This window comes from Rhinolophus sinicus, linkage group LG12 (genome assembly GCF_036562045.2).
Source record: "Rhinolophus sinicus isolate RSC01 linkage group LG12, ASM3656204v1, whole genome shotgun sequence".
In the NCBI taxonomy this organism is placed as follows: domain Eukaryota; kingdom Metazoa; phylum Chordata; class Mammalia; order Chiroptera; family Rhinolophidae; genus Rhinolophus; species Rhinolophus sinicus.
This window is the reverse complement of record NC_133761.1, coordinates 244,402-261,442: the sequence shown is the minus strand read 5'-3', so window position 1 is coordinate 261,442 and position 17,041 is coordinate 244,402. Positions and strand designations below refer to the sequence as shown.

Genomic DNA, 17,041 nt, shown 5'->3' with positions numbered 1-17,041 from the left:
GCCACAGCAGCAGGAAGGAAGGTCAGAAAGCATCTTTATTGTGTGGAAGCGCTCCGGGGTGGAGATACCACAGACGGACGGACACACAGACAGGGCTGCTGTGGAAAGTCCAAGGGGTCCAAGGAAGCAGGAACCATCCTGGGAGGCTGCAGCCCCTCACTGGGCCCGCCTGATGGCCCCTGCTCTGCGCCGCTGGGGCAGGGAGGCCGCAGGCTCAGGCGTGCAGGAAGCGGTTGAAAGCGTTGTAGGCCGACTCCAGGTCGAAGAGCATCTGGCGCACTTGGGAGTCGTCCAGCTCGTCGGAGGCGGACATGCCGCTCAGGGTCTGCAGCCTGGGGCGGCGCGGGAGCACAGTGCTGAGGGCTGTGTTCCGAGGGACGCCCAGGGCTACTCGGAGGGGGGCAGACACTTACCACTGGTTGACCGTCTGGCGTCCCTCGAAGTCGGGAGGCAGGTGGCTCATGCGGTGCATAGTCTCCATCAGCTCCCGCAGGTCAGGCTGAATCTAAACACAACGCTCCATGGGACCCCGTCCCACGCCCAGAGCCGAGCCCGACCGGCCCCGCCCCGTCCCGCCCCACCCCGGAGCTGCACCTCGTCCATGGCGCGGATCTCCAGGCGCAGCTTGTCCATCACGGTGATGAAGAGCTGGGGGCAGGTGTGTGCATCAGGCACCACGGACTCACCCCAGGAGCTGAGGGTGGGAAACCCCGCGCAGGGTGGGCCCAGGCCAGCCCCCGCCCAGCCCCTCCCTGGTAACGCAGGGCTCCTCCCGCTCTCGTGTGACCACAGCCTGGGGGCCGCTGCTGTTCATGGGGCTGTGGGTGCGTGGGAGCCCTGGCCGCACTGAGCCGGGGCCTGTCCCACGTGTGTCTCAGGCTGGGGAGGGGCCTGCCCACCCCTCTCATTCCCAGCTACTGGGTCCTCGGCCCAGCAAGTCGAGTGCTGTGCAGCGCCAGAAGCCCCAGGACCCTGTGTACACATGTGAGTGAGGCGGCCGCACCGAGACGACGTCCGCGATGCAGCGGTTGAGGTTGCCTTTGTCATCCTTGATGGTGATGGGCCGGTCCTCCTTGATCCTCTCCATGGCCAGCGGGCAGTCCAGCTGAGAGGACGGCATGTGGGTGCTGACCAGGCCCCTCTCCAGCAGCACCCACACCTCCCACCTCCTGTCTCCTGCCTCCCGGGCCCAGGGGCTGGCTCACTCACGCGGAACTTGCGGCAGAATTCATCGATGGAGCTGATTTCTGAGCCTTGAACCTGCCGGAAGGCGGCTTTGTATTGAACGAGGAGGCGGGAGCAGGCAGCAGTGTACCTAGGGAGAGCACCAGAGGACGGCCCTCAGCATGGGGACAGCCCTGCCCGTGCACACACAGGGCACACAGGGCAGCTCTCAAGGAGGGCTGGGGGATTGGTCAGAGAAGGGCTATCAATAGCAAGGCCTTCTGTTGGGTCTACACAAGGGAGCACCCTGGACACGAGTAGGGAGGGTGGCCAAAAGAGGGCTGCCACGGGGGACCAAGCCCGGACTGTGCAGACAGGCCCCAAGCCCAGCACTGGGCAGAGGCCCAGCCAGACCCCTCGTGCCTGCTCTCTTGGACCTGTCAGCCAAGTCTTCACACCCACAGCTCATGGTCCTCCGTGCGGGCCTTTCCAGATGCCAGGCCTGGCCAGCGGCACCTCACAGACTGACTTTCCAATCCTCCTGCTTGCCTCCTGAAGCCCTCTCATCAACCAGGACACTTGTGACCAGGGGAGCAGGCTGGGACGAAACCCCAGGACCACGGCAGTGGGCACACTTCTCCCCTGGGACACTGTAGTACCACGAGGACATCCCCCGCTGGGAAGGCACCCAGGCTGCTAGCCCCCAGGGGCACCCTCATTGTGCTGGGCACAGAAGTGAGCACCCTCACAGCCTGATGGGAGAGGCAGAGGCCCCCACACAGAACCCCATTCTCACTTCCTGCCAAGCACCTAGGCCCTAGAGGGCAGAAACAAGCTTCCAAGGGCAGAGACGGGGGCTCTCACTCGTTGGGAGTGACGCAGTCCTTGATGTACGCCTTTTCCAGGGCCTGCATGGTCTTCACAACTGCAAACAGCTCTGCCATGTTGTCATACCTGAGGAGCGTGCCCATCAGGTCAAGCCACCGGGGCCCCCAGAGCCCAGGACACCAGACCCGCTGGGTGCAGCTACAGCGGATTTGTGCATTCAGCCCAGCCTGACCCTGCGTCCTCCTGACCCTTGGGATGGGGGTGGGCTTGGGGTTGGGGGAGGCTGCTGGGGGGAGGCAGGTGGGCATGGGTGTGTATGCTGGGGGAGAGCAGCCTGGGTGCTGGACTCACTTCTCTCTCTCCCGGGCATTCTTGTACAGCTTCACTTCCTGTTGGTGAGAGGGGCAGTGTGTCAGCTCCAGGGGGGCTGCTTACATGCGTATTTGCTGTTGGTCAGTTCCAACCAGGCCAGTGCCCGCCACTCACCTCATACAGCTCCGGTTTATTTCCAGGGGCTGCAACAGAGCAGGCAGAGAGCTGGCACCAGTCACAAAGGGGAGGCCCATCCACCCACCCTGGCCCTAGCCCCATTTCAGCACCCCTCCCAAGACCACCCCCTGTGCTATGTCCCAAAGAGCCAGGAGGGAGCTCGATCAGTTTGTGCGGGGACCTGAGCAGAAGACATGCCTCTGGGGCCAGGGGGCCATGTGCCAGGCTCGCTCCCCCATTCCATCACTACTCTTCAGCCACCTCACCCTACAGCAGGGTGACTACAGCTTGTTTACTGTACAGTGATGGGGCAGAAACATTTGTCACATGCTTTGTGACCTTAACCCTGGCTGTTGATTCCATGACCCCGAGGTTCCAGCCACACTAAAGCTGTTATCTCTAACCAGCTGACTCCACCTGGAGGTCTCTGGGCCCCAGTGATAAAATGCATCAGCCCCTGGCCACCCCCTGAGGACATGAGGGAGACACTTATAGACCCCCCACAACCCTCGAGGCAATGCTCCCATCAGCCTCTGCAGCAGGGGCTGAAAGCCAGGGCCCTTTAGGACCCTGGGCCCAGCTTGGGCTATACTCACCTCCCATGCCTGGAGTGGCTGGGATCCCGTGAAACATCCTGTGGGCTCAGGCAGAGACCTGGGGAGGAGAGCCAGCCCCAACTCAAAGGGAATCCCTGACACCATGAAGAACTTCCCCGCCCTCAGCAGAGGCAGGTGAGAAACAGTAATGAACACAGGACACTAAGTGCTGCGCTGGGAACACCTGCCTGGCTCTGGATGTTGTCAGGAGAAAGGGTCCCATGCGATCGTGTGGGGATGGGCAGGCTGGTCCGAGCCAGGTGACCAGGGGAAGAGGCAGTGGCTATCTGATGGACAACCCAGGGAAATATTTGGGCAGAGGAAACAGCACAGTAGCAGGTCCATTTTTAGGGAATGACTGGAGAAAAAGATAAGGGGGGGGGCGGAGCTTTCTGAGTGAGAACGTCCTAGGAATCCAGGAGCAGGAGGCACGCAGCTGGCAGCTGTCGCAGGTTAGGACCCTCCCTGACTTTTATTCTAAGTCGGCAGGAGCTCCTTGAGGGCTGAAGACAAGCCCTTGGGGGTTCACAGCTGGGCAGTGGGCTGAAGAGAAAACGGAAGCAGGAGGCCCCTGCCCAGTCAGGGTGGCTAGGCGAGTTCCAGAAATGCTTTGGCGTGGACCCACCAGACCCACTGAAGGATTTGCAATGGGGTGTCAAGGAGTCAAGAATGACACCCATTTTGGCCCAATGGCACCATGACGGTAAGGTGCATCAAGACGGAGGAGATGGGAAGAGGGGCAGTGGGCAAGGCAGACGGTGTGTAGGAAAGCACACTCTGGTTGGGTTGTGCTGGGTTGCAGGGGCTCTTTTTGGACATTCAAGGTGTGCAGAGGCAGGGGAGAGGCCCAGGCTGGCAGTGCTGAGCCTTGCCCTCGGATGGCATCACACAGGGGGCAGTTATAGGGCAAAGGAAGAGACAAAGCAGCCCAGGCTGGAGCCCTGGGGCACCCCAGCGTGCAGGTAGGGTATGGGCTAGGAAAGACCAGTGTCGTTCAAGTGAAGGGGCACGTCTCGGGGAAGGAGGGGCGGTGTCTGCAGGCACACTGCAAAGGGCCCACTGGATGGCGACACGGAGGGGACGACTGGGCAACCCTCCTGGACATCAGGGAGGAGGAGGTGCCCGGCCAGAGTGGGCTGAAAGAAGAGGAACCCGCGGTACTCCTAAGGCCGGATTCCGTTCCGCCACGGAAACGAATGTCCCCTGGCTACAAACGAATACAAGGCTAAATCTCAGACTGGACCCAGAGCCAGAAACGCGAGTTTCCAGAGAAGCCCGTGACGTGACTGTAGGTGACACTCACTCAGGCCACCACCGGGTCCAGGCGAGCAGTGAGGCACCGCGAGGGGGGCACACTGGGGGCCCGGGGCTGGCTGGTGCGGTCGCGGGCATGCCGAGGCTCCCTTTAGGGGTGCGTAGGCAGGGTCACGAGGGGACACGGCAGGGGCTCTCGCCCACGATCGCTGAGCTCGGAGGCGCCAATCCCGGGAACCGGGGGAGAAAATCCCGAGGGACACTACTCTGCGACGTGGCGACGCCAACGGGCCTAAGCCACAGTCGCCTTTCCCCCACCGGGTCAGGTGACCCTTGCCCGCCCGGCCCCAGAACGGAGTACCTGGGCAGGATCGGCAGGTCCCGGAGATGGCGCCGGGGCGGGGATCCGATCGGCCGCTCGGCGCTCCCTCCCCCACTTCCGCGCCTGCGCGCACCTGCCAGCCATCGGCGCTCGACCCTCGTGTCTGCGCTTGCGCGGAGGACAGTGCCGCCCCGGCCTGGGCTCAGCTTGGGACAGCCGGGCTTTGCCTGTGCTCCCTCCCAGCGGCCGTTTCCCTACAGCAAAGCCAAACCCGTCTCCCGCCCGCTTTCAAGCAGCAGCTGGAGTGAAGCGGCAGCAGCGTTCGTTTATTAGGGGCGGGGGGCGGGAGCAGAGCGGCCGTCAGAGGCGCCGGAAGAAGAGTTTGGCGCCTCGGTCCAGTGCGCACACGTCAGGGCCCGGCTGGCTGTACAGCCGCTGGTGCAGGGCGGCCCGATCCTCGTGGGAGAGGCTTCTGCTGCACAGCTGCAGCTCCTGCAGAAGCGTGGCTATCTTGTCGCAGAGGCTCAGGCCCAAGGGGCCCTGGACACCACAACCTGCAGAGGGGAGGCAGGAGCAGGCCTCAGGGAGCTACTCCCAGCGTGGCAAAGCAGGGGCAGCCCTGCAGGAGCCAGTGGTTTGGGTGCAGGCCCCAGGGCCCTCCCAAGCGCCAGCTTTTTCTCATTAACGTAGCCCTCGGATAGATGTCCTCTGAGGCCCCAAGGGCTGCAGGGCAGTGTGTGAGCAGAAGAGAGGCCAGATAACACTCTAGGAGGGGGTCTGCTCTCCCAGAGGGGCTGCCTGGGACCGTAGGCCCTTTCACAGCCAGTGGTCAGGCAGGAGGGAGGTTGCCTAAAATAAACACTGCAGTCACATCTGTGCCTCTGACAGTCTGTGACGACACTTGGGTCTTTCCATCCATAAAGTGGACAGAGTAGGGCTTCCCGTGAGTCTCCAGTGCACACTAAGCTGCCAAGGCTTGATCCTCAGAGGCCAGCTCGGCTCCCCAGGGAGCTTGGTGAGGGCTGGATGCCAGGAGGCGAGGTGTGTGTGGAGCAGCCCCTCAGCTGAGTGCAGACCTGCCACCAGCCTGACTTCAGGGCTGCCTTGCTGGAGGAGCCAGCCTGGCCCTGTGGGGTGGGGGTGAGGGGCAGGAAAACCCAGGGGCTCCCCATGTGTACACACACTCCCAGGCCTTGTCCTCCTAGAAGGCAAAGCCTGGTGCTCCCCTGCCCCAGGCCCCAGCTGCATGTGCCAGGCTACTGGGTGGCCTCCCCTGGGATCATCAAGACGGCTCTGGTAGGGTACTGTGAGGGTGTGACCAGAATAAGAACAAGCTACGTCAGGCCACAGGAAGGAAAGTAGGGTCAGAGCAGCCCCTGCCAGGACCCGGAAAGGTCCCTTTGTGGCAGCTTTCAATGCCCTTACCTTGAGCTCCCTCCACGACAATGGGAATGAGGAAGTCCCTGTGGAAGAGGGTCCCCGCCCCCTGCCATGTCCTCCGGGGACCAGGCTGAACAGGCCAGAGGCAGAGACTCCATGCTCTTCCTGCCCCATCATTTCAGAAGGCTCACATGCCTTTCCAGTCACCTGTACCACATTGTCAGCCTCAGGGGGCCCAGCCCACCCTTGCGTTCTGGCTGGTGGCAGTGACAGCCCCTTCAGAGGAGTCACGTGGGCCTCAGGCAGGTCCCTAAAGAGGGGTCTGTATCACCAACCCTGGTGTAGCAGGTGTGGCCACCATACCCAGAGCTTACCTGACAAGCTCAGGAAGCTCAGGCCTTGGGGCCGCTCCTGGAGGCCACACAGGAGCTCCTCCAGGCCAGCTGTGCCGACCTCAGGGTTGGCTGACAGGTCCAGAGAGACAAGCGAGGGGCAGAGAGGGAGACATCTGAGACAAAGGAAGAAGTATGTGTGTGTGGGAGGGCGGTGGGGTCAGTTTCCAGGGAGGGAGGCCCCCATCACTAGGGAAAGCTGCCCCAGACAAACCCACAGCCCTGGGAGCCACAGGCCAGGCCCAGCAGATTCTGCCCCCAGCCTAGCAGGGCACAGGTCATCCTCCAGGGCCATCGGCACTGCCAGGGGTAAGACCGCAGTGGCCAGACCTGGCTTGGGGCACACTCGGGAAGAAGCTGGCACCACTTCTGTACCCCGTCCCTACCTGACCTAGCACCCCCTCCCCCAACTCCCAGGCTCCTGGGCCTTGAGATAAGACCCCCTTCAGCAGAGTGGAGGTACGGGCAGGTGGTGTTACCTGCTCAGGTTTCTCACTGCCTTGTCGTCCAGGTGGTTTGCTGACAGGCTCAGGTGCGTCAGAGTACAGCTTTCCTGGACACAACAAAGGCCCAATGCAGGCTTCACTGAGCGGGGGTACCTGCCTCCCTGCTTCTGAGCAGAGGCCCTACACACTAGAGGCCAGACACTCCCTCTGGCAAAGGCTGCACAGCCGCGGAGTCACCAGAGGGAGTAGCATCCCCCCAATTTGCAGACCAGAAGGAAATCCCCTTCTTCTGGGTGTAAGTCACACTTGGCATATTGTGATGGGAAAACCACGGGGACCCAGCCCTAGCTGGGAGAGCACCAGGAGGCCTGGCGTGCCCCTTGGGACCTACCTGAGTGCCAGGTGCCCTTCCTGCTGGAACTCACAGCCTGAGGTGGGTGGCTCTACAGAAGGCTCCCCCCACCCCAACTTCAGCTGTGTGACTTTGGCATCCCCAACTGCATACCTTGGTCAGGTATCTGACCACAGGCTCCACGAGGCCTGAGTCACTCTTGCCGGCTGCCACAGAGCTGAGCTCCAGGCGCAGGAGGCTGTGGGCAGGTAGGCTCTGCAGGGTCTGGCCCAGGGCGGTGGCTCCCAGGATGTTGAACGACAGGGACAGTGTCTTCAGGTGTCTGGCCTCTGAACCGGGGCCAGAACCTTAGTTAGCCTCACACAATCACTACCCCCAGTCCTGCTGCAGAGTCCTGGATGCAGAACCGCACGAACCCTCTGGGAAGCTGTCTTCTGAGATTTCGTGCACAGGGCAACTATGCCCTGGCTCTCCCAGCTAGGAGGGGGCAGGCCAGGCTCCTGAGCCCAGCTTCTCCCCACCATTTCTGGCCCCGGCCTGCCCTGCGTGACAGGACAGCCCTGGGGTGCCTGAGACAGGCCCTGGGCCGGAATGTGCGTGCATAGTGGTGGGGGGCCTGGGGAGCATTCCATCTGCTGCTCTCACAGCCCTGAACCTCACTTCCTAGTCCATCGTCTCTGCAGAAAGGTCCCTGGAGGACTCCCTGTTCCCAGCCTCTCAGGCCTGGGACCGTGGCTCTCTGCAGTCCTGTGGGCTTACGGTGGAATTATCTCAGGCACACTGAACACAAGCTGGGACTCTGTCCTTGGCACGGCTAGAGCTGGGGTATATCCTGGGGGGACAGCCCAGGCTGGGCAAATACCAGATGCCCCTGAACCCAAACAGGCCTGGCACCCACATGTCTGCCTACATGTGCCCAGAAGCCAGACAGGTGCCCCAGGGCCCCTCTTGCTCAAGGTTCTGAGCCCCTAGAAACACCCTTCTGATGGCAGCTGGAACCCTGAGGCCAGGAAGTGGATGTGCCATTGACTCACCTTGGAAGGCGCTACCCAGGGCTGTCTGGTGGCTTAGGAGGAAACTGGGGCCAAAGCCACAGGCCTGGAGGCGCAGGGTGCTGAGCACGGGGCAGGCCCGCAGGATGGAGGCCAGGGCTGGGCCACAGCCATTCCCAAGCGGGTTCATGCTTAAGTCCAGCTCCTCCAAGTTCTGAGAAAGACACATGCCCCCCTCAGGGGATCTGGTATCCCTGATGTCCAAGACCTGAGCTCCAGCCAGCACTCCCAACGGTACCTTCCCACCCAGTGCCTGGCGGGGTGCAAAAGTTCTGATGTCACCCCGTCACTGACCTGCAAGGGGGCCTGCCCCAGGAGGCCTGTGGCGAGCTGGCGCAGGCCATCAGGTCCCAGGTGATTGGAAGAGAGGTCGAGGAGAGTCAGGCTGGGCACGGTGCCCAGGGCAGCCAGCAGTTCGGCAGCACAGCCATCCCCCAGGCGGTTCCCTGCCAGGCGCAGCTCCCGAAGCGCAGAGTGCAGCTTGAGGGCCCGCAGCAGGGGGGTGAGCTGAGCCTGGTGCAGGGCCAGGCGGCAGGCGCTGATCGCGGGGCCCAGGCCCTGGCGCTCCACAGCCTGCAGCACCTGTGGGTGCTCCCCTGGAAGGGGATATGGTGTCACCAGGGCCAGCGCCTGCCCATATGCTGGGAACTCTGGAGGTGAGCCAGGCGGCCCTCGCTCCCTTGCCCACTCCCTCCAAGCCTGAGGGCCCTGCACAGGCCAGTGGGTGGTGCCGACCCATCTCTGCCCTGTGAGGTCCTCCCTGTGGGGCCGGACCTCCTGCCAGGCCTGTCCTTATGGTTCTGGGGTTCCAAGAGGTCCCGCCTCTAGGTGTGGCCATTTTCTACCACTCACCACTCACACGTGTGGGCACTGGGTGGTGGAGGAACACCTGAGGACAGGTGTGGTGGGAGGGGGCCTTGAGGGTACCTGGGCTCCTGGGACTGAGACCCGCTGACCAGGTAGTGGCGGGGGCAGGGGGAGCCTACCTACCCCCTGCCCCAGTCCCCAGGCTGCTGCCAGGCTTCCTGGGCCCTTACCTTGCTCCAGGCTCTGGCAAGCCCTGCGGTAGCGGTCCGGTAGGGGGGGGAGGTCCCACGAAGTCACTTCGGCCAGCACCTGGAAGGTACCACTGGAGGGCAGCACGGGGCACGTAGCACCAAGGATGCCAGGCGCTCAGGTCTGGCCCCCACCACTCACCTCCTCATTGCTCTGCAGCACATCGGGGATGGGGTCCTGGGGAGCCAACAGAGCCCCCTCCTTTCGTAGGGTGAGCCTTGGCAGCAGCCCACAGGCCTGGTAGTAACGCTGGGCAGCCTGTTCGGCTAGCCAGCCCACTGAGTGGGCCTCCTTGCTGTGGGAACACAAGGCACACTGAGCCCTGGACCTGGCCAGATCCCCTCCCCGCCCCCACCGCTCAGGAAGCCAGTGCACCTGTGGCCCAGCACGCCTCCAGCTACGACTAGCTATTCACCGGGGCCCTGGGACCTGACCTGACCACTCCGGGGCCCTGCTGTGCTTGTGCAGGGCACCCTGACCTTGACCTGGGCCAGCAGGGGTGGCACAGCAAGTCAAAGTGAGCCTTTGTCACATGTCCCACCTGATGTGCAAACACCAGGGTTCTCGACTGCCACTGGGTGCCACCCCCTGGCAGAGCCCATGGGGCGCAGGGGGAGCTGAGGTTGGGAGAGGGCAGGTGACGCCTTACCTGTGTGGGACGGGGATGAGGAAAAGATTGTCCTGGACTCGAACCCGAACCCGGATGGGAGGGGGCAGGACCAGTCCCTGGCAGACGGGGCAGGAAGGGATGGGCTGAGTCAGAAAGAACAGCCCTGTGCCCCCACCCTCCATCGCCGCAGTCGGCTCTGCTCCAGGCACGTGCACCCACCGAGGACAGGCCTGTCGCCAGGTGCTCCCCAACGGGGACATCAAGGCTCCGTGGGGACTCCGTGGCCGAGCTGCAGTCTCCACCTGCTGTGACTTGTGTAGTCCAACCCCTGAGCCGGGGCAGCTGGCTCTGCCTGGCCCGGGCCCGCCGCCTGACAGGATTCTCGTCGCTGCTTGATCCCGAGGAACTGTGCCTGGTGCTGTACCCACCACCCTGGGGGTGGGGAAAGTGGCTGCCCCGGCCACTGGAGGTCAGCAACAGGTCATCTTCCAGCCAGTCCCCAGCCAGGCACTCCTCCTCAGGAATGAGAGCCGTGTGGAGTGTGGGGGCCTCGCCTGGATCCCAAGTCCGGACGGGCCCCTGGCAGCAGCTCTGGGCACTGCCCACGCCTCGCATGGCCGCCTGGTAGGCTGCCCAGCCAGCTCCCGCTGCCGCCGCCTTCCTGTCAGTGGTGTGGCCAGGCATCCAGGCCCTGGCTTGCTGTGCTGGGGCAGAGTGCCGGGGCCTCTTCCGGGTTGGCCGGGGGGGCCCTGTGCTGTCCTCACCCTCCGAGCTGCTACTGCTGGCCAGCTTGTGCCTGCTTTTCCGAGGCCTGGCCACAGCCAGCACCGCCTGTGACTGGGAGACCCTGGCACTGGCCTGAGGGGCCTCTGGGGCTCCTGGGCAGGGGCTCGAGGAAGGAGAGGTCTCGGGGTCAAACAGATGGTCCGCTGGGAGGGTCTGGGGAGCCTGGGAGCTGTGGGGAGCTGTTGCGAGATGGGGTCTAGTAAGGTGGGCCCGGCACCACCCCCGCCACCCACATGAAATGCCCCTCTCGGAATCAGGGCCCAGGGGACTCGGGCCAGGGAGCAATGTTCCCAGGGGCAGGGGGCCCCTGCTTGCCTCGGCCCACGGAGGCCGCCCGGAGCAGCCTCTCCATGGCACCAGCCTGCTGTTGCGTCTCACTGTCCAGGTCCCTGTAGTACAGCTTCACCCACTGCTGCAGAGTCTCCAGCGGGCTGTGGCCCTGTAGGTACCCAGCTGAGCAGGCCGGGCGGGGGCAGCCCCACCAACCACTGCCCATGCTGCCTGGCCCATGTCCCCACTCACCTTCCTGGTTCGCAGGGTGACCGACGCGCCCCGTTCAATGAGCAGCTCAGCCACTTCAAAGTGGCCGCAATTGAGGGCATCATGCAGAGGGGTGATGCCCTCGCAGCCCTCGCCTCCTGGGTCATCCACTGCGGCCCCATGGTCCAGCAGGAAGCGGACGATGTCTGTGAGACAAAGGGCACGAGCCAGTTCCCAGAACCCTCCTCAGAGCCCTCCCCGTCATGTGCCAGACCCCAGCCTGTGCTCACCCAGATGCCCATAGTTGCAGGCCTCATGCAAGGGTGTCCAGCCACAGTAGTCTCGAGGATTCAGGGGGTGGCCCTGTGACCAAAGAGTTAGGAGCCTGACCCTGACAGCCCCACGGCCTGGCCTTGCCCCAGGGCTCTGAGGCCTGAGCGGGTCCCACGGGTCCATCCCAGGCCTGGCTCTGGCTGAGGTCCCCCCGGTGTGGGAGATGCTTCCCCAATAAGGCAGAGTCTCGGGGATGCCTGCAGCATCATGCTTCCTCCAGCTCTCGTGTTCTTCCCTGTCCCCTTGGGGGAGACAGTGTACCCCGTTGGAAAGCCCCTGGTGCGGCCCACAGGGTGGAAGGGACGGGGTGGCAGGTGTACCTGCCTCACGAGGTCCTGGACACGGCCCAACTGGCCCTCAATGCAGGCTCGGTGCAGCAGGGTCTCCCCCACATCATTGCGCCGGTTCCACTGTGGACACAAGCACCGCAGCGTGAGGAGCAGAGGTTAGGGGACTCGGCAGCGCTGGCGGGCCCCAGAGGGGACACACACTCACCCTGCTGTCCTCACCTTGCTTGCCTTTCGCCGGCCCAGGCAGCCTGGCAGGTCCTCGTCCTCTAGCTGCTGGAACTGGCTGTCAGCCTCATCCTCTGCAAGAGCCGAGCCCACCCCCGGGTGAGCCGGAGGGCAGGTGTCTGGCCCTGGCTCCCAGCCCACTCCAACCCTGCCTACAGTCACTCACACCCACGGTCCCTCTGCCCAGCTGACCTCGCGCCCCACGCAGACCCCTGACCTCTGCTGCTCCTCTCCTGGGAAGCACCCTCCTTGGGCCCGGCGCCCTGTACCTGCTCCCTATGCGACCCCACTCTTCCTCTCTGCTCCTGCTCTCTGCCCCCTTCTATACCTCTGGCCCTTTCTAGAGCCTTCTTTCTTACTGTGACCATCTGTTGAACAGCACTGCCTAAAGTTACTGTCTTTGGTCCTCTCTACCCACCCAGCCCACGGCTCCCTGCACCCACACACCAGTGACATCCAGCCTCACCCCTATAAGGCACAGCCCAAACTGCCCACAGCCCCTGGCTGCTCGCCAAGAGATTCTGGGGGCCCCTCAAGTTGAAAACCGAACCAGTGCTCCTCCTGGCCTCAGGGAAGGGTCCCCATGCCCTGGCCCCAGACCCCCTCTCTCCCTGCCCCACACGGCCGGCTGCAGTCCAAGCCCGCGCCAGACTAACTCTCAGGTCCACAGGTCCGACCCTGTCCTGCCCCCAGGACACCCACCAGCTCCCCATCACTGCCCCTATAGGAAGGTTCCAGGGCTGCCCCAGGCTGTCTGCACGTGCCCTCCTAACCACCTCACTGGCACTGGTCACCCCCTGTGCAGGGTGGTCTGCTGCCACGAGCCAGCTGGCATGGGGCCATGGCAGCACTCGGCCTCACCGCTCTCCGAGAGCTCCACTTCGCTGGCCTCCAGGGTGCTGTGGTCCTCATCCTCGTCCTCCTCATCCTCACCCTTGCCTGCCTCGTCCTCGTCCACACTCAGCGCCTGCAGTCTGGCCTCAGTGCCAGGGGCCTCTTGAGGCCGCAGCCTCAGCTGCACGGTGTGTAGGTGCCGCAAGACCTGTGTCTGAGGAACAGGGGACACCCAGCTGAGGGCCATGGGGTACCAGTCACCGAAGGGGAGATGGGTGGAGAATGAGGTGACAGCAGGCTATGGGGAAGCTGTGCGTGGTGATCACGGCTGGGGGGGGGGATGGTGGCACCTGCAGCTGGGGCCGCTGAGCCTGCTGGGCACAGTCGAGGGCCTTCTGGAAGCATGGCACCAGCTCCTCATAGGCATCACCGGCCTCCTCTCGGGACAGAGCGATGTTCAGCCAGGTCTTGGCATCCTGGGGCACAAAGTGGGAAGAAAGAGCCAGTGGCTGCCGCGCACTGCACCCAGCCGCCATTCTGCCACTAGGAGCCAGGACAACGGCAGCCCTGGGGCGGAAATGCCCACCATGCCCACCTCAGAGTGGCGGAGCCATGGGGACAAACACAGAGACACGCTCTGCATGCAGGCAGGGCTGATGCCGTCACCTCACCTCCAGGGCGTTGCTGTCACGTAGCCTCAGCTCCTCTTCATAGTGTTGCACGGCCCGGCGGTGGTCCTTCATGTCCCCCAAGGTAGCGGCCAGGGACACATGGATGACAGCCAGCTCAGGCCCTGGCCTGCTCAGCAGCTCTGCGAAATACAGCTGGGGAGCAACAGTGAGGCCAGGCCTGCCCCACACCCGCCAGCCCACATGTGGCCCCCCTCCCATCACCCCAGACGGGGACATGGCGGGGGGACGCACCTGCTTCTGGTAGGCCTCAGCTGCCTTGGGGAAGTCCCCTGCCTTGGAGAACAGGTCCCCTAGCTGCTCACAGATGCCCATGGCACCCTGAGGGTCACTGCCCTCAGACTCCTCCAGCTGCTGCTGCAGCCGCACCACCGCCAGCACTGCCAGAAAGAGCCTCGTGTGAGGGGGTGGTACAGACCAGGCCCCGGCCCAGCTACCCTGGCCCACCCTGTCCGCTCGCCTGCTGGTGAGAGGGGTCGTCAGAAGTCTTCCTCGTGGGGTAGTTGCAAGGATTAGAAAGACTAACGAGTAACAAACTCAGAGCACGACTGGCTCACAAGTGGGGACCACTGCCAGCCGCTGCTGACTTCCACCCACCATGCTCTGGGGCCACATGCCCTGCCAACTCCCCCATCCTGTTATGTGGGGACCACCTGTCTCCAGTTTGCCAAAGATGCTGGCTCCACGGAAATGCCCAAGCCATCCCCTGAACAACCTCAGGGCCTCTCCAACATGTTGTGCTTCAGGCTCAGACAAAGGTTGGGCTCCCAACAGGAAGGGAGGGTGGGAAGAAGCTGCCACCACCCCAAGTACACATGCCCTGGCGCCCTCTGCCCACAGAAGGGTACCCTTCCAGGCTCACCATATTTGAGGGTCCGGCATACAGCCACCTTCTGCAAAGGCTTCTGGGAGCCTAGCCTATAGGCCTTCTTCAGGGCTCTCTTGGCAGCCAAAAAATCCCCCAGGTCTTGGAGGATCTGGGGGTGAGGAAAAGTGGAGCTTGCAGACTCCCCGGGCCCAAGCCCACCCGAGGGTCAAGCCCAGAGCGGCTGAGGACGGCACCTGTGAGATGAGCACACAGCATTCGCTCTCCATGAAGCTCTTCTTCATGGTGCGTGCGCACTCCCGAGCCCCCTCCAGGCAGCGCATGGCCTGGGAGTGCTGCCCTCTGCGCCAGTGGATGGCGCCCAGGTTGTAGCGGGCACGGAACAGGTCCTCATAGAGGTGGTTCTGCCTGCAGGTGGTGACAGGCGCTGAGTGCTGGGGCACTGACACTCTGGAGCCCACCATGCAGGCATGGCGGGAGGTGGGGCGGTAGCACAGTGAGTGCGTGGGTGAGGACGTGCAGCTGCGGAGCTGCTCCCAGCACACAGCAGACATGCCGGGTCTCCCCTGCTACTGGGAGACCGACAGGGGTGGGGGGTCAGGTCCAGACAGGGTGAGGCCCCCAGCTACTTCCTCTAGGAACTGGACTCAGCTCCCTCCTGGGGCCGCGCGCATCGAGTTGGTGGACTCACTCAGCAAGAAAGATGCTTTTCTTGAAGTAGTCATTGCACAGAACCGTCTGCTGCAGACTCTCGAAGGTGAGGCCCAGGTTGAGGTAGAGCCGGGCCCTCATCTCGCTCAGCTCTCGCCTGGGCAAATTCCCTGGAAGATGCCCCTCCAGACACTTGGTGCCTTGTCCCTATCTGGGGTCTCCAGCTTTGAACCCTGTCCCCTACCCTTGCTCCTGCCGGTTGTGGTGGGAGCCAGGGGTTCTGAAGACACAGTGTGGAGACACAAAGAGCAGATGACGGACTGCCAGACTTGAGGCTGCCAGGAGCACGGGCTGAGTGTCCCCCCACGAGTGGGCTTATAAGAGCAGACCTCAGCCTTGCAAGGGGAAAGCCCATGCGATGGGGCCCACCATGCAGGCATGGCGGGAGGTGGGGTGACAGTTTCCTCTGCCTACAGTTCCAGGGGGTGGGGCAGGGCAGGGCAGGGCAGGGCACTCACTTTGCAGCTTCTCGTCCACGATAGCCAAGCTCTTCTCAAAGGCAGTCTGTGCTTGCAGCAAGGCATCCTGTGACTGGCAGTGATCATAGATGTCCAGGTGGGTGCGGCCAATGGTGGCCCAGGCCCTTTGGAGCTCGATGTGGTTGGAAAGGGAACGGGCCAGCTCCAGGTAGTGGTGCTGGTGCTGGGGCGCAGAGGGGGAGCTACTGTGAGCCAACCCCCATCTCAAGCAAACCCCACACGTCACCTAACTCTAGGGGGTCCCTATCCTTGCCCAGGAGAGCTCCCTGCTCCCCAGAATCCCCACAGAGCAGGCCAAAGCCAGGCCACACACGTCCCATCTCCTCTATGCCAAGGGGACACCGGCTCTGCAGTCCAATGAGCAAATGTCAAGGCGGGGGCGAGACAATGAGTGAAAGCTGGCTGGGTTGCTGCAGCCCCAGTGGCCAGGACCAGGGCTCTATGTGGACAGTGGGACCTGACCCCCCCAAGCCAGTCCACAAATGCAGCTCAAGTAACATGCTCATTAATGTTGGGGTCAGGCGTCCAGAAGAGGCTGTGGAGCACCCACCCAGGGCCCGGGCCACCATCAGAGAGCACAGGGCTCTCCGAAAGTGAGGCTGGTGCCTCCATCCTCAGAAAGGGACCCCCACGAAGTGCAGGCCCAGGCGGGCTGGGTCTGGCCAGGAGCCGCCCACCTTCAGGGCGGCCGAGTAGTCCTCCATCTCCGCCAGCCGCTCTCCGATCTTTCGGTGGGCCACGGCGCAGCCCAGGGGGTCGTCGGCGCTCTCCAGGAGCTGCAGCTCCCGCTGGTGCTCCTGCAGAGCCTCCGAGTAGCGGCCTGGTGGGGCAGGCGGGGCAGGCTTCAGCCCCGGGCCGGGCAGCCGGCCAAGAGTCGCTAGGGCCAGCGGGGCGGCGGGCAGCGCGCTTGGCAAGCTCCCCGTCCCCGCCTCGGTTCCTCCGGTCCCCCTTGCCACCCCCTCACCCCGCCTCTCGACACCCCGGGCTCCTCTGGCCGGGCGCCTAGGGCCCCCGGCCATGGACTCCGCGCGATGCACGCACCATGGCTGGCCAGGAGCTCCCCCAGCTGGTGGCAGAGGGCGGCTTCCTCACGCAGTTGGCCGGTGCTCTGGGCCTTGGCCTTGGCCTTACTCAGCTCTGCAGAAAGAGAGACGAGGCCGGGAGGCTGAGCCCCTCCACCCGGGCCGGCCAGATCCCCGCTCTCAGACCCTGGGCTAAGGCGCTCGGTCGGGGAACTCACGGCGAAGTTCACGAGCCAGGCTCATGCTCCGGCCGGGGCGCAGGGAGGGATCCAGACTTCCCGCGCTCCCGCGAGGCGCTGCGGCCCCGCCCCACCCCTGGCCCCGCGCAGGCCCAGTCCTGCCCCGCGCGCGCGGAGAACCCAGGGAAATGTAGTCCAGCCGCCCGAAGCATCCCCGGGCTGTAGTCTGGCTGGCGCGGGGCGGGA

At 63.9% G+C, this 17,041-nt stretch overlaps 2 protein-coding genes across 3 annotated transcripts; both read right to left on the bottom strand.

The window, feature by feature from the left end:
* Positions 1 to 17: 17 nt before the first annotated feature.
* On the bottom strand, positions 18 to 4,829 carry VPS28 (VPS28 subunit of ESCRT-I). 2 transcript variants are annotated; one of them, XM_074316646.1, is made up of 11 exons: positions 4,693 to 4,749; positions 3,266 to 3,435; positions 3,078 to 3,135; positions 2,479 to 2,507; positions 2,344 to 2,381; positions 2,029 to 2,118; positions 1,210 to 1,315; positions 1,004 to 1,105; positions 595 to 648; positions 414 to 505; positions 18 to 332 (listed from the first exon to the last, which is right to left on the bottom strand). In XM_074316646.1, exons 3-11 carry the CDS (start codon positions 3,112 to 3,114, stop codon positions 215 to 217), a joined length of 666 nt encoding a protein of 221 aa, XP_074172747.1. In that variant the 5' UTR covers positions 3,115 to 3,135; positions 3,266 to 3,435; positions 4,693 to 4,749; the 3' UTR covers positions 18 to 214. The 2 variants fall into 2 exon arrangements, with proteins under 2 accessions (XP_074172747.1, XP_074172746.1); XM_074316645.1 differs by lacking the exon at positions 3,266 to 3,435 and having other exon boundaries at positions 4,693 to 4,829.
* A 129-nt stretch (positions 4,830 to 4,958) lies between these two features.
* Positions 4,959 to 16,935, bottom strand: TONSL (tonsoku like, DNA repair protein). Its single transcript, XM_074316517.1, has 26 exons — positions 16,835 to 16,935; positions 16,636 to 16,731; positions 16,272 to 16,414; positions 15,574 to 15,757; positions 15,096 to 15,225; positions 14,641 to 14,812; positions 14,441 to 14,555; positions 13,813 to 13,958; positions 13,561 to 13,713; positions 13,240 to 13,365; positions 12,917 to 13,103; positions 12,050 to 12,129; positions 11,861 to 11,950; positions 11,498 to 11,570; positions 11,250 to 11,413; positions 11,043 to 11,166; positions 10,161 to 10,906; positions 9,981 to 10,057; positions 9,473 to 9,626; positions 9,313 to 9,391; positions 8,570 to 8,871; positions 8,258 to 8,429; positions 7,377 to 7,552; positions 6,905 to 6,978; positions 6,408 to 6,541; positions 4,959 to 5,207 (listed from the first exon to the last, which is right to left on the bottom strand). The coding sequence occupies exons 1-26, from the start codon at positions 16,857 to 16,859 to the stop codon at positions 5,014 to 5,016; spliced, it is 4,116 nt and encodes a 1,371-aa protein (XP_074172618.1). The 5' UTR covers positions 16,860 to 16,935; the 3' UTR covers positions 4,959 to 5,013.
* Positions 16,936 to 17,041: the final 106 nt, after the last annotated feature.

Bases quoted from the DNA above. Each gene is read 5' to 3' on its own strand.
- TONSL (XM_074316517.1), bottom strand. From the start codon at position 16,859: ATGAGCCTGGCTCGTGAACTTCGCC. The intron at 16,415-16,635 runs GTGCGTGCATCG...CTGCCCCACCAG, and splicing joins GGAGCTCCTGGCCAGCCATG to GCCGCTACTCGGAGGCTCTG. The intron at 15,226-15,573 runs GTGAGTGCCCTG...GGCATCTTCCAG, and splicing joins CGTGGACGAGAAGCTGCAAA to GGAATTTGCCCAGGCGAGAG.
- VPS28 (XM_074316645.1), bottom strand. From the start codon at position 3,114: ATGTTTCACGGGATCCCAGCCACTCCAGGCATGGGAG. The intron at 649-1,003 runs GTGCGGCCGCCT...ACCTGCCCCCAG, and splicing joins GCATCGCGGACGTCGTCTCG to CTCTTCATCACCGTGATGGA. The intron at 333-413 runs GTAAGTGTCTGC...GCGCCGCCCCAG, and splicing joins CGCCAGACGGTCAACCAGTG to GCTGCAGACCCTGAGCGGCA.